The sequence below is a fragment of the Hippopotamus amphibius genome, chromosome 9 (assembly GCF_030028045.1).
Source record: "Hippopotamus amphibius kiboko isolate mHipAmp2 chromosome 9, mHipAmp2.hap2, whole genome shotgun sequence".
NCBI classification, from domain to species: domain Eukaryota; kingdom Metazoa; phylum Chordata; class Mammalia; order Artiodactyla; family Hippopotamidae; genus Hippopotamus; species Hippopotamus amphibius.
This window is the reverse complement of record NC_080194.1, coordinates 79,185,606-79,200,979: the sequence shown is the minus strand read 5'-3', so window position 1 is coordinate 79,200,979 and position 15,374 is coordinate 79,185,606. Positions and strand designations below refer to the sequence as shown.

At 43.4% G+C, this 15,374-nt stretch overlaps 1 protein-coding gene across 5 annotated transcripts in view; it reads left to right on the top strand.

Moving 5' to 3' along the window:
• APLP2 (amyloid beta precursor like protein 2) overlaps positions 1–15,374 on the top strand; it is a 68,215-nt gene that overhangs the window by 28,832 nt on the left and 24,009 nt on the right. For 4 of the 5 annotated variants that reach the window (XM_057747782.1, XM_057747784.1, XM_057747780.1 and 1 more), the window contains exons 2-3: positions 3,330–3,503; positions 4,388–4,511. In XM_057747782.1, the coding sequence (XP_057603765.1) occupies positions 3,330–3,503; positions 4,388–4,511 (298 nt within the window). Of the gene's footprint in view, positions 1–470; positions 646–3,329; positions 3,504–4,387; positions 4,512–15,374 lie in introns of all 5 variants that reach the window. The other variant, XM_057747785.1, reaches the window with a different exon arrangement.

Here is a 15,374-nt window from a genome sequence, read left to right as displayed (position 1 = left end):
AGAGGATTCCAGGTTCACAGGATATCAGAAGGGCTGACTTGGCAGCGAAATCCCATTTGTAACATGTTAGATTAAGAAACAGATTGATTTATACGTTGATGTAATGCGTCAGGGCACAGTGTGTGCTTCAGAAGATGGAGAGCACATTAAATAAGAGCATTTTCAAAGGAAAGAAGCACAAACATTACAGAAAAAAAGATCCTGTTATACTCTAGGTAAGGATGGGGTATGTTTGATTAGTTGATTCCTAGACGTGGTCCACAGAGGCTTTTTATATTCCAGATGATACCTTCTTGAGAGTCTCTGATAACCACAAGGATTAATCTTTCTGAACTCAAAAGTGAATCACGGCAGCATATGAGCTGTCTGGCCTGATTCCAGTTACCCTCCTTTTCCTTGGTGGTAACTGATGTGAGGAGCTGTGGCTGCCGAGCTGCCTCTTCCTGCTGCTTTAACCTCTGGTACTTTAGATCCTCTTCAGGGAAGGCGCTGCTGACCATCTCTGCACAAAGATCAAACGCACTTACCCCTGATGTATTGACCTCAGTGGTTGACCCACAAACTGAGCATTCGTGCAGTTGGAACCTTGTGGTCTTTCAGCCAAGAGCCACAGCAAGCAACACGTGGACTGTCATCTTCGGCGTGGTGAGCGGCTGCCTGCATGGTCTTGACCGCACCCCTGCTGTGGCCTGGGCGAGCTCTCATACCTGACTGATGCTGTTTCTTACCTGTATTCATTTTTGGAATTTAAGAGGCAAATGCCTCCCTCCCCCGCCACATACTGCTGAGATATTAGATACCACCCCTGACATCCCACCCTGATGTCCTGTTTGTTCAGTGTTAAAATATACCAGCCGGTAGAGAGAATTTAGGAAGGAGTGCTCAGCGTCTTTCACGTTTAATTGTGGTAGTTCCTTTATAGCAGGTTTAGGAAATACTTTCCTTCTAACCTGTCGATTAGGCTTTCTTGCTTACATATTTATCATGTCTTCCTGGATTTTCTTTGTTCATTTCTGTCTGAGCTTTTGAAGAGTAGGAAGGGAAGAATTTGCTGAGAACACTGGTTTCAGTGCACAAAACATCGCTGGGTTTCCTTGCCTTTGTCTCTGTATGTACCACTTATGTACTGTGTGCGCATTTCCCTCCGTATCATAATCCAAGTTACTAGCCCTAATCCTTAGATACGCTCCCAGAAGAAGAAGAATGGCCAGTAGAAGAGGCATTTTTTGTGCACATCTTAGCTCAGTGTGAGCATTAAGCGCATTTGTCTCGTGCATCTTTTTATGCCTTTTAATGATCTGTTGTTTGAATTAAACGCCACTAGGGTACTATATGTCCCTTCTTTCCACAGATACCTTTAAACTTTTTTCTTTGGGAAGACAGGACGTCACACCAGTCTGTAGCTTCACATGCAGTTATTGTGAACACACAGGATTTGTCTTCTGCTTTATTAAATGATTATTCATCACAGTAGCACGACAATCTATTCTTCTTAATAAAGTTGCTGACTGTTCTCCTTGTTGGATTTAATTGAGGTGTTTTTCAGCTGTGATTGATCTTGGCAACATTTTAGATCCAGATTAACTTTCTCCCAGCTATCCAGCAAGTGTTCATTCCTCCTTCTCTCATGCTGCTGGAAAGCAGGCTAATTTTAATAAGCTCCAAAGCAAAACGTGTAGGTGGTAAATTTATCCTGGAAGAAGATCAGGGTGTATTTCAGAATCAAACGTAGGCTCCTGATTGGAAGGACCGTTCATGTCTGTGTAATCAGTCCATCAGCACAGATAAAGGAGACTTGCACGTAATTTTCCATATATTTTAAAAGTCAGGGAATTCCCTGGCTGTCCAGGGGTTAGGACTTTGCACTTTCACTGCCGAAGGTGTGGGTTCCATCTCTGGTCGGGGAACTAAAGTCCTACAAGGTGCAGGGTGACCAAAAAAAAAAAAAGTCAAATCTACTTTTTCTTGTTAATAGGAAAACCATTTAATATTAATGCTCCTTGCTCTATTTGAAAAGATCACAGTAGGCCATATAATCTAACCCAGCCCCTCAAGTTTTAACATTTTAAAAAGATGTTTAATTTTTGTTTGGAAAGAACTTTTCCAATAGGAGAGACTGCAAAACTTTGGTGGTTACTGATGGTTAGTGTGGATGTAACCATCCGTATTGGCATCTCTTTAGATGCAGGGATACCTCTGTTCTTCCCAGTGCACAAGACTGTAGGAGCCTTACTGTCATCATACCTAAATGTTTCTTCTCACCTGTAATTGGTGAGCTACTCGTGGCTATGAATAGGTGACTTTTTTCCTAACGCAAGAGAAAATTGTTCATGAAATCCCTTTTAGTCTTCTCTTTCCATGTGTGACGCCATTGCTCATGGGTTTCGCAAGCCATACTTCCTCTTCGTCACCCCCCAGCCATCGTCACCAAGTCTGGCCTGCTTTGCTGTTTCCTAGAGCTGCCTTACCTGAGCTACTGCTATCTCTCCAGCTCCCTGAGCCATCCCCCTGCATACGGAGAGCATCAGACCTGCATTTGGAGAATATTAATACTGTACTTAGAACCCTCAGCGCTCCATCCTTTCTTGGTCCACAGACTGTCCAGTCCTGACCCTGTGTGCCACCCACCCTTCCCTTAGACCCTTTACAGACTCACAGTCTACATTCTCCCCACAAGGGATGCCCAAAGCTGCTCCAGTGTCACTGTTCAGGAAGCTTCCCCGATCACCACCTATCCAAGCCTAAGTCTTTACCTTATTTTGTACACTCCTTCAGCTCTGTGTTCTTTCCCTTCTTAGGATGTCTGGGGATGCGGTCACACTTTTTTGTGTGAGAATTGACGCTTGAACTAGACCATAAGCCCCATGAGGGCAGGGGCCGTAACCTTTTTCTCATCCTTGTGTCCTAAGCATTTAGCACGTTGCTGTGCAGACCTAGTCATTACTCAATAAAATTTTGTTGTGTGAGTGGACTGAGTAAGATTGCTGCAACCTTGGCCGTTCTGTACTTTTGTGGCTTGGTGTATTAAAGAATGGGAAGTAGACTTGCTTGTATTAGAGGGGACTGCAGGTGGATTATCTATTCGCAAGTCAGAAGTATCTAAGTGGGGACTGGGGGTTACAGTTCCCGCCCGCCTTTCTCATTATATATGTCCAAAGGTCATTTTTTATTCTGGCTTAGTTCCTGGGAAAAGGATTTGTTTATGGAGAAAAAATAATAAATAATGAAGATTTTTAAATGGTCAGTTCTACTGTCACAAACTGCTGAGTGACTCTGCCTTGGTGCCAGCCTCTTGGGAGTGAACTTGGAATTTGTTTTCCCCTCTGTAGGCCCTCGCAGCCAACGCCGGAACAGGATTTGCTGTCGCTGAGCCTCAGATTGCAATGTTTTGTGGGAAGTTAAATATGCACGTGAACATTCAGACTGGGAAATGGGAACCTGACCCAACGGGCACTCAGAGCTGCTTCGGAACAAAAGAAGAAGTTCTCCAGTACTGTCAGGAGGTAAGCGTGCTGCCAGAGACTTAAAAATGCTTTTCTTTCTGGGTCACGTTGGAACCTGTTTACTTTAGGAACAGGTGCTCTGTCGTTCTTCTGTTTTGACTGAGGACCAAGCTGGTAGTGACGGGGGCAGCAGGCTTTTGTTCTCAGTGTGCGCTTGCCCTGGGTGTGCTGCGAGCTCTCGGTCCTTTCTGGAAGGAATACTGCGGAAGCTTGGCAAGGCCATAGAAGTGCAGCCTGGTTCCCTTGGCTCCCCACACTGTACGGGAAGATGTGAAGCAAGCCTGGTGTCACGTGTGTGCTTGTGTGTTGCACTTGCTAGTAGAAGCCACCAGTATCGTAAGGGATTATCTCGGGTCTGATTCAGCAGACCTTTTGAGTCCACGCTTGATGTAGAACAGGATATGAGAAACGCTTGACGTAGAACAGGATATGAGATGTTTTAACTTTCTTACCAGAACTGGGCTTTGGGATCAGGGTGGGAATATTTTACTGTAATTTCATTAACACACACTTCCATAGACTTGCCTCTGAAGTGTTTTAGTTCATGAACTCAGCTATTTACACATACCCTACAAGGTGTTTAAGGTCCTACCTATTAGGACTTGGTACCTAACAGACTCGTTTGGGGCCGAATGCTTGGTGCTTGTGTAGGTCTTTTTTAAAAGAGCATGTGTTAGAAGTGGTCCAAAATCCACCTGTCAAAAGACAGCTAAGCGTAACAGTATCTCTTTACTTGATGAGTTCAGCTGGAACTGGGCAGCAGAGGGGACCTCAGATTTACGGAGAATGGTGGCGAAACTGAGCACACAGACACTCGTCCTTACTCCCCAGCGAGTGTCTGTTATGGACAGAGGCAGTTGACTGTGTTTCCTCCTCCCTGGCAGATGTATCCAGAGCTGCAGATCACAAATGTGATGGAGGCAAACCAGCCTGTCAGCGTGGACAACTGGTGCCGGAGGGACAAGAAGCAGTGCAAGACTCACATCGTGATCCCCTTCAAGTGTCTCGGTGAGCGTCCCACAGCGCCTCTGGGTTACTTCTCAGGAAGCTGGGGTCCCCAGTTTAACATTTCATTTTCTCTTGGCTCACAGTGAGGTATCGTCATCTGTTAGGAAGCCAAGGGCTGCAGGAATTCACTGGGGGACTGTCTCTTTCGGATACTCACAGCTTTCTGGTGTCAGTAGGTGACTTGTCCCTGATGGTCGCTAACTCCACCTCTCCCACCGTGGGCGTCCTCTGTCTTTGCAGGATGAGCTTTTTCCACGGCCCTGAGTGAGCGTGCTGCCCTCAGAGAAGTCCAGCTTCATTCACATCGAGAGTTTAAAATTACTGTTTACAGTCCTGGTGTGAATAGTGCCAAAGCAACCTGAGAGGTGGTCTTTTGTTCCCCTTACTTCGCCCTACACACATTTTGCAAGCACCGAAATCCCACATTGTTAGCCAGACCAAATTTGCGGCAGTTTTGAGAAGCCGAAGAAGTGAGTTGTAGCTGCCTGTAGTCAGGGATGCCTCAGCCGGGCCCTGTGCCACCCGCCCTTCTGAAGGGTCAGCTGAAAAGGCTGTTTATGACTCTCTGTGTTTGTGTTGTCAGAGCTACCTTGAGTACAGCTGTAACGTTTTATTACCCAGCAGTAGAGTCACTGCTCCAAATGCTTATTCAGTGACTGTGTTCATCCTCACCACTCATCACTGACACATCTGAATTACGCGCGTGTGTTTGTAGCCTGGGTGATTCAGGAACCGATTTGGTCACAGAAGCTTAAAAGGGCAAAACGATCAATTTTAGATGATCCGTGATAGGACTAACATGGATAGAGTGCTAACGTAGCCTGGGTGGTTCTGTGCGTGTATTTAATTTTAACCATTAACTTAACCTGTTCCCTTCTCTCCTTCATTAAACCTCTCCTAACATGGAACACTGCGTTTCTGATTCTCACATGTAGCAAAATCACAGGAAGAGGCAGAGCCCGAATAACAGTATTTAAAATACGTAGCAATTACTTCGTTTTATAAATTTATTTATTTATTCATTTTTGGCTGTGTTGGGTCTTCGTTGCTGCGCACAGGCTTTCTCTAGTGGAGAGCGGGGGCCACTCTTCCTTGTGGTGCGCAGGCTTCTCAGTGCGGTGGCTTCTCTTGTTGCGGTGCGTGGGCTCTAGGCATGTGAGCTTCAGTAGTTGTGGCACACGGGCTCTGTAGTTGTGGCTCATGGGCTCTAGAGCTCAGGCTCAGTAGTTATGGCACGCGGGCTTAGTTGCTCCGAGGCATGTGGGATCTTCCCGGACCAGGGCTCGAACCCATGTCCCCTGCATTAGTAGGCAGATTCTTAACCACTGCGCCACCAGGAAAGTCCCTACTTTGTTTTAAAAGTATTGAGTCAGGGGGAAGGGGGACACTGTGTGTGCTTAACACCATTTACTTAAAATTGAGCACCACACAGCAGTGTGAGGCTTGTGAAAGGTTTCCTGGGATGGGGTTTAAAGATGTTCTTTCATTCCATTCGGCTGTAAGAAATCTCTGGGTATGAGCTTTCCTTCATTCTCTATACAATTCTCAAACCTGACGAAACAAGAGAGTATTATTGAATACTTGTACTAGGTAGCTAGGTAGGTAGGTGGGTAGGACCTAGCAGTCACTCCTTCCTTCTGCGTTGTATTCCTGAGGACTCGGCGGCCTGCTCTTCCCCGTCCTGCATGCTCTTTGTCACTTGCTGGCTGCACCACCCGCCTAGGCCTCTGAACCGGAGATCTGGGAGACCTGCATCTTCCCACACCCAGCCAGTTCTCAAGGCAGCCTGATTGCCACCTCTTAAATATGGCTTATAACCATGGTTCCCAAACTGTGCACACAGGCACCCCAGGGAACTGGGGATATTTTTGATTTTCAAGGAAAACACGTCAGACGTTGTGAGCTGGCTGGAGGTGTTCACAGTTTCAGCACCAGTTCATCCCGTTCCTCTCGATGACCTCACGTCTTTATGGGGCTTCTCTTGGTGCCTGTGAAGAAAAGCCAGCATCGCAGCAGAATCGCTGAAGCAATGGGGGTGATGGCGCCGAGTCCGCTGTGGCGCGGGAGGAGTCGTGCAGCGCCCAGCAGGCACGAGGTGTCAGACACAGGTGCTCATTACTACGTTGTTGGCCTAACTGCTTAACCTTTTGGCACCCTTTCGGCCTGGGGGTGCTGTGAAAAAATTACTGAGACACCCAGGGTGCTGTGACTGGAGAGAGTTTGGGAACCTCTGGCTGTAGCCCAGCCCTTCATCGTTTCCTACCTGGACTGTGAGAACTGCCTCAGTGCGCGCTTCTCAGTTCTGTTCGCTCCATTGCCCTCGCTGATCCAAAATGAAGACTGAGCTGTCTCTCCTGCACATAAACCCTTCAGTAGTTCTTCTTCACCTGAAAAACCAGGTGTAAGCGCCGTAGCATGGGTTGGAAACTGCATGGTGTGGTGCTTGCTTAGCTCTGCTCTGCGCTCCCACTGCAGCACAGCTGCCTCTCGGCTCCCGTCCACCTGTCACTGGAGCGACCCCTGACTCACTTCGTTTGGCGGGTTCTCCCTCTCACGCGCATCTCAGGTTTCCCAGCTCCTCTTTGTTGCCACCGGTGCCCCATCACACGGCGCGATGTCTTTCTCTCGCTACACTGTGAGCGCCTTGGGAGGAGGGACCTGGCTTGAGTCTTCTCTGTCTCCGCAGTCGAGACAGTGCCTGGAACTAGGATGCTGTCTGTTAATTACAAGGCCGCTACCACAGCCGGTGCACAATGAAAATGTTATTTTCTAAATGCTAGAGTTTGAGTTTTTCAATGCTAGAGAACCAAACGATGACATGATATTGTCATTAGCTAGATGCATAAAAGACAACTTGACCATAAACCATTCAGTGCCTTCTTTGCATTGTGGTCACTGAATAACGCACAATACAGCCTTCAGTGTTAACGAGCGTTCAGACACTTATTTTGTTTTCAGCAGCATCCATTTGCACAGCTTCTTAACCAGGAAGGAGAGCTGTCGGTATTTTTAAATAAATACAGTTGCCTGAGCCTAAGCTAGTACGGGACCAGGTGACTGGAGTTTAAGGGGTTAGGAGAGAAATACTGCCAATGCCTTGTCACTGTTTAAGAAGCAGACGATTGTCGTGTCTCTCTGCCCCCCACCCCCACCCACCCCTCCAGAGCACCCAGACACTGGTCAGTAGCCAGCACCACTTTCTTTTTACCGTAGGCTCCTTAGAAGGCCTTTTGGTGATAGTCTTTCAGCGTTACTTTTGCCTTTTTAAAAATAACAATTTTAAAATAATTTCAAGTTTACAGAATGGTTGCAAAAATAGTACAAAGAGCTTCCATTAAGCCCTTTCCTTAGATTTCAGATTCTCCAACTGTTAACGTTTGATTAATATGGTAAAAATAATCTTAATCATTTCTATCTCACCCCCACCCCCACCCCCGCCAGGTTCTGTTTTGCTTTTTTAATCATTTACATTGCTGACATGGTATCCTTTTATCCCTCAATACTTAAGTGTATTTTCTATAAATAAGGACATTCCGCTATATACCCATAGTCTAGCCGTCAAAATTGGGAACTTACAGTTGACATACTGTCTGATCTATAGACCTTGCTCACGTTTCACCTGTTGTTCCAACAACACCAGGATCTAATTCATGATCTCACATCACATTTATTTCTCTCTGTAGCCTTTCCTTATCTTTCATGACTTTGGCGTCTTTAGAGTACAGGCCAGTGACTTTGTAGAATGCAGTTTAGGTCTGTCTTAGGATCCTTTTGGTTTGTGCATTTTTGAGGGCACTGTCACAGAAGTGTTCTCTCTGAATCATTTTAGGAATTGCATGATGTCACTGTGTTTCATGCCCAGTAATAAGTTTTATCATCTGGCTAAGATGGTGTCTGCATTCATTTATCTATTTCATTACGGACTCACTATCCAGATTTGTCCAGTGGGACCCCCTTCATGCTGACTCCTATGTCTTTTTACTATGTCCCTATCATTCTTGGAAAGCTTCCTTACTTTCTGGTACACAAAGATGCTCCAGGCTCATCCTGTGTTCCCTACCCCTCCCCTGGAGTCAGCCATTTCTCCAAGAAGAAATGGTTACATTTAGTGGCAAATGATATTTAGAAACCAAAATCTGAGCATTAGGTGTGCTTATATCTATTATGATATTATTGCTTCTAGGCCCACTCAGAAGAGAGACCTATGAAATACACACACATATTCATGCACATATAAATCTCTTTCTATACCTACCTGTGGATATTAAAAGCAGTGACCTCACAGACTTCCCTGGTGGCACAGTGGTTAAGAATCTGCCTGCCAATGCAGGGAACACAGGTTCGAGCCCTGGGCCAGGAAGATCCCACATGCTGCAGAGCCACTAAGCCCGTGCGCCACAACTACTGAGCCTGTGCTCTAGAGCCCACGAGTCGCAACAACTAAGCCCACATGCCACAACTACTGAAGCCCACTCGCCTAGAGCCCATGCTCCACAACAAGAGAAGCCACCGCAATGAGAAGCCTGCACATGGCAACGAAGAGTAGCCCCCACTTACTGCAACTAGAGAACGCCTGCATGCAGCAACAAAGACCCAGTGCAACCAATAAATAAATAAATTTTTTAAAAAAAAGCAAAGAATTAAAAAAAAAAAGCAGTGAGCTCATGTTGACACCTCCACTTCCATTATCCTCAGTATATTTATTTATTTATTTGCTCCATATCCCCTGCAAATAATCAGTCTCTCTGCTTAAAAACAAATTTGTTGAGATATATTTCACATGCTATATAATTCATCCATTTTAAAGTATGCTGTTTAATGGTTTATAGTATATTCACTGAGTTACACAGCCATACACAATGCTTTTAACATGCAAACTACTAAAAATTAATCCAGTAAAAAGCAAGCATCCTAAATATTTTGTTCACCAGAAGTAACCACAGTGAGTCCTTGTATACATGTTAAGGTGAACACCACGTGTTGCAGTAAATAGATGGTGGCAGTGTGGTTAGCTTCAGCCTTTAAGATATTACTGCCGGGCAAACCCAAAGCACAGACAGCAGGCCAAAGGGCAAGGAGATGGAAAACAGTTTATGTCTAATTGGTTGGGTACCTTTATTAATTGGTTTGGTTGTTCCAGGGCCTTATTGGTGTCCTCAGCCACTATTTTTGTTTACCATTGTTTTGCTGGCGTTAGGGGAGGGATGAGTCTTCATTAGCACTCTTGGAGGCTGTTTGAGAATGAATTTAGGTGTCAGGTAGTGTTTGCATCAGGTCGGTGTCTCGCTGTCTGTAGACATCCGTGTGCATGTCATTCATTTCTGTCCTATTCTGAGAGCGTGCTTAACCAGTCACCAGCGTGACTCTTTTCACTGATATTTAGTATATTTGGTGAGAAGTTATACTTCAGCCTTTCCTCTCAAAATGAATCTTCTATCTTACGTTATTACTAATTGCCTGTTTATCCATAAGGTTTTATCTAAATAGATAAATAGGATGATCCAAGTGGGACAGAGTTGCTGAAGTGTGAAGAAGCAAAGCTGCTGGTATTTTTGGGGAAGGAGTTGGTCATCTCTGACATTTATATATAGACTGGCTCCTGCACGGAAAGACGAGAGCTTTATGAGCCCAGTGACTGTTTTTTGTTCTTGGTTATTTCTGGAAGGAGATTTGGATAGCGAGTATTACTGTGATGTGAAGACTGCCAGGAAGAGTCTTGTTCTCAGAAACTTTTTTTTTGCTATCATGTATTCTTTATTTCCATCTTAAAGACTTGATAAATGCATACGTTTAGCTGTTTCCATACTTTTCTAAGGTAGAATTAATATCTTTGGATAATGTTTCCTTTATGTAAGATTATTGAAAATATACATTACTTATTCTTGGACCAAAATGAAAGCTTTAAATCCTCATGATTAAAATCTAGTGTGTAAGTTCTACTGGTTTCAAGCTTTGGCAGTGCTACTTTTTTACTTTGTGAATTGGAAAACCATTTAAGTTCTCTTCTTCATCAGTATCCTCTGTACATCTTCATATACAGGATAAAGGGAGACAGTGTACATATATAGGTTCAGATGATTCTAGCTTAAATAATAATTTAAGAAAAGCCCAACTCCATTGGCTTAAATGATAAATTTATTCTCTCATAACAGTGTTTCCAGAATTAGTTAATTCAGCTGCTCTATGGCATTTTCAGTGACATAGATTGTTTTCAGCTTTTTCCTTTATTTTCACCATGATAGTTTGAAACTTGATCTAGCTTCCTTCAAGGTCTCAGAATGGCTGAAGCAACCCCATACATCAGATCTTGACTTAATAATGTCCCAAAATCATAAGGGAAAAGAGGATTTCCTTCCTAGAGTCCTTTGTTACGACCAAGGATAACTTTATCAGAAGTCCATTCCTAGCAGATCTGTTTTCATGTCTGCTTGGCCAAAATTGTTAATAAATTATACCTTAGAAAAGCAAATAGGATTACCGTGAATCAAGACTTATCCCTGAGGTGGGGCAGGTCCCGGTTTCCTTTGTAATACTTGGCTAACTTATATCTAAACAAAATTTGGGTTCTGTTGTCAAGGAAGGAGATGATGTGTGTGTGGAGGGTCTCTTGTATAGATCCACAATTGTATAGGCAGCTGACAGCATCTATTAGAGTATATTTAAAGCCTTGAAAACTATATCAAGAGTAGGAGTAATTAAAAGAAATGCAATCAGATGCTAATTATACTAAATATATGTATGTGCCTGTCTCTGTGTAGATATATGGATAGATATTATATTTATTTTATTTTATTTTATTTTATTTTTTTTAAGCTCTTTATTGGAATATAATTGCTTTACACTCTTGTACCAGCTTATGAGGTACACCAAAGTGAATCAGCTATATTTATACACTTATCCCCATATCCCCTGCCTCCTGTGACTCCCCCCCACCCTCCCCGTCCTGGCCCTCCAAGGCACCACCCATCATCGAGTTGATCTCCCTTTGTTATACAGCAACCTCCCACTAGCTATCTATTTTACAGTTGGTAGTATATATATGTGTATGCTACTCTTTCACTTCATCCCAGCTTCCCCTTCGCCCCCCGCCCCGGCAACCCCGTGTCCTCTTCTCAGAAGCTTTGATGTGGGGCCTGCAGTAAGCTTGGAGCTCACTTGTCCACTATAGGTGTCCATCTGCAAGTCATCTTCTGCCTTTGAGTTCCTGACAGCCCATCAGCAGTTCACCCCATCCCCACTGTGGACCTTTGTGCAAGGTGTATGTTTCTGCTTGTGAGAATTGTTCAGGCTCTTTAACTTCTCAGAGCCCTGTTTACCTCCAAGTCATCTACTATGGGTGGCTACCAAACCTCTCAGAAACTTGCGTTGGGTGGTCAGGTTCATTTTCTTGGTTTACTCTCATTACAACAGGCTTTCTCCCACCTGGTTACAGCTTCCAAGGGCCCCATTAATGATATGGACTTCCTCTTTGCAACCAGAGAGTACGTTTTCTTTCTTGGCCTCATGGCACGGCTTGTAGGATTTTAGTTCCCTGACCAGGGATCGAACCTCGGCCCTCAGCAGTGAGAGCACAGAGTCCTAACCACTGGACTGCCAGGGAATTCCCAACTGGAGAGTACCATTGCAGTAGGTTTATTTATACATATGAGTGTTGGTATCAAGGGGCTTCCCCAAGTGGGTGAACAGCCTTTGTTACTTAAAAAGGAATTTTATCAACTCTGAAAAAGCTCTAAAACCTGATGGCTGCCATGGCCCTGCTGGTGGGAGGTGGTATGAAAGAAACACAGAATCACAGGGAATGAGTGGAGACTGAAGATGAATCATAGATGCAGCTTAAATGAAATCCTATAGGTTAGATTTTGCTAAGTTGCCGTATTCATTGCCCAGCTTATTGAATATATATTGCAAAAGCAATATAGGTTTCCAGTGACTTAGGAAATTATGGGCATTGTCTGTTGTACTCCATTGAGTTAAATTGAGAATTGTTACAACCTTGGATAAACTTTTAAAGTGAGACCAAACTATCTGCAGTGTTTTCCTATAAAACAGAGTAATACTGATCTCCTTAGGTCAGTTTTTTTCCTAGAAGCTTCTGATAATTATTTGTATCAAAGGCAAAAAGTAGCAATGAAGTGACAGAACTAATCCTGGGATTGAAATATGTTCTTCTTTTAATTTACATGTTTAAAAAAGTTTTTTTTTAAAGAAAAGAAGTTAGGGAAAAGGAAAGCAAAAACAATCCTTTCCAGTTTCTGCACTCCATTAACCATATTAACATTTTGGTGTATAGACAAGACTTTTTTCTTTGGGTGCACATGGAAATGTGTGTGCTTTTAAATGCATTTTTTCCCCTAAATGGGGTCATGCTAGATATGCTTTCCTGTTTAGTGCTTTTTTAAAAACTTGACATTTATTCAGCATCTGTTATGTGCTACTCTTAGGGATGCATACATCTTTTGAGTAAAAAGACAAACTTGGCCTTAAGGAGTTAACCGAGCTTAAGGAGAGGTTAGGGATATCAGGTGTGTTTATTGCTTTTGCTTATTTGTTTAAGGATTTTTAAAATTATTAAACCATCATGGAAATGTTTCCATGTTATATACGGACATTAAACCATATTTCTTATAACCCCGTGGTATTCCATTAAGTACCATTACTTAACTAGTTCCATATTGAGGGACATTTAGGTTGCTTCCGGGTTTTTGATATTAACAACTCTGTAATGAATATCTTTGTTCACTTTCTTAATTACTTCCTAAGAATACATTTTTAGAATTGAAGTTGTTGAATCAAGGAGTACCATTCTGTTTTAAATCAATGGTGTTAGTTCTTTTTTGGTTTTCAGAAGTCAGACAGATCAATTCAATCTTGATTCCATAGCTGAAGATTGATGGCATTTAATCTTACAGTTTAGCATGGAGTTAATTATTAAATTTCTGACATTAAAATCTTTTTAATTTTAAACAATTTTATTTTAAGATATTTCAAGCATACGGAAGAAGATAAAACATAATATGATGCTCACTCATACACTCATTGTCCTAATTCAAGTTCTTCCCTGTTTTGCCATGTTTGCTTCATCTCCATCTTAGTTTTTAATTAGGAATTAAATGTCCCAAAGTCCCATCCTTACATCCCTTCCCTTCCTCCCTCCCTACCTCTGGAGGTCACTGCTACCCCCACTGTTGGGGTGTGTAATTCCCATGCCTGTTCTTACAGTTTTGCTACATATGAAGGTGTCTATAAACAATTAGTTTTTGTGTTTTAAAACTGACATTAATGGTATCATACTACACTTGACCTTTTATAACTTGCTTTTACTTTGTATCATTTTGGGGTTTATCTCAGGTGTCACATAAGCTGATTTAGTTAATTCCTTTTTACCCTAATATGTTGTACTCCCCTATGTTTTTAAAACCTAGTTTGGTTGTTGTTTCTATAGAATACATATAACTAGTAGTGAATTGCGGTCTAAACTTCTTTTCTGATGTTGCAATTGCACATATAAAATGGAGGTTTTACAAATTAAAGGGTATTGACTGTTGCCTAACTATAGATTTCTTGATAACTATGGTTGTGTAGTTTGCTTTGTATAAAACTAGCTACTCGGGACTTGAAACTAACATCAGTAATTAGAGCTAACACTTAAATAAAGCTTAGTTCTGATTACTATATACCAGATTCTGCTCTAAGCTTTTCCTGTGTTGTACATATTACATCATTTTGGCCTTACAGCAGTGAGATAAGGAAACTGAGGCACAGAAAGTCTGAGTAACTCGCCCAAGACCACTCTGCTAGTAGCGATGGTGCTGAGATTAAATCCTGGCGTTTAGCCCTGTACACACTGCCTCCTAAGTGTACTCTTTGTTGCTTTTTGTCATAAATTAACAAATACAGGGAGTTCCCTGGTGGCCTAGTGGTTGGGATTCTGGGCTTTAACTGCTGAGGCCTGAATACCTGGTTGGTGAACTAAGATCCCTCAAGCCACGAGGCAGGGCCAAAACAAAACAAAAACAAACAAACTACATATATGAAGATTGCCTCATCAATACAGTCACCGTCAAGAGTGTGAGCTGGTGGTTGGATGTCACAATTTAAGTGATTTCTACTTAGATTGAGTATCAGGAGTGCTTCTCCTAGTGGAGGTGAATCCTAGTTTACCATTCAGCTTTGCTTTTTAAGCTTCGATTTTAAGCCTGGTGGTTGGGTAAAGCTTGTTTCTACCTTCCTAGAGCCTTTGGGGCCCTCGAGGGCAGCCCTGTGTCTAACTCACCTTTATGTTCCTGCATTAGTGTCAAATTGAGCTATTTGGCCCCCAATGTCCCTGTGCTAATAGCAGAGTGAAACCTCACTGCCCTGCGGAAGGCTGTTTTGATGTGGGGCAGCTGCTTGTGACGGTGTGAGCACATCTCCCTCCTCACAATAGGTCAGGGGCTGCCCTTTGCCTCCGCGTGGGCAGCAGCAGGACAGACTTTTCAGGCCCAGAGACTGAGGCCTGAGGCCATGATGAGGCTGGGGAGCAGGTCCACATATCGACTGCCCACTAGTTCAAGCCCTAAGACATTTCTCTTTTCTTGGGTGGTGGGGGGGCATCACTTGGCTTTCGGGGTCTTAGTTCCCTGACCAGAGATTGAACCCAGGCCCTGGCAATGAAAGCACCAAGTCCTAACCACTGAACCGCCAGGGAATTCCTCCTAAGTCCTTTCTTAGGCCAGATTACTTCCTTATTAGACTTTCCTTTTTTTTTTTTAAACCTCAGAGGTTAGCCTGCCTGCTTCCTTTCCCCTCCCCTACTGATTGCATCTCTCCTGAGCTAAGCACCACCTTGGTTTTCCTGTACTTGGACCCGTATGGAGCATGTCA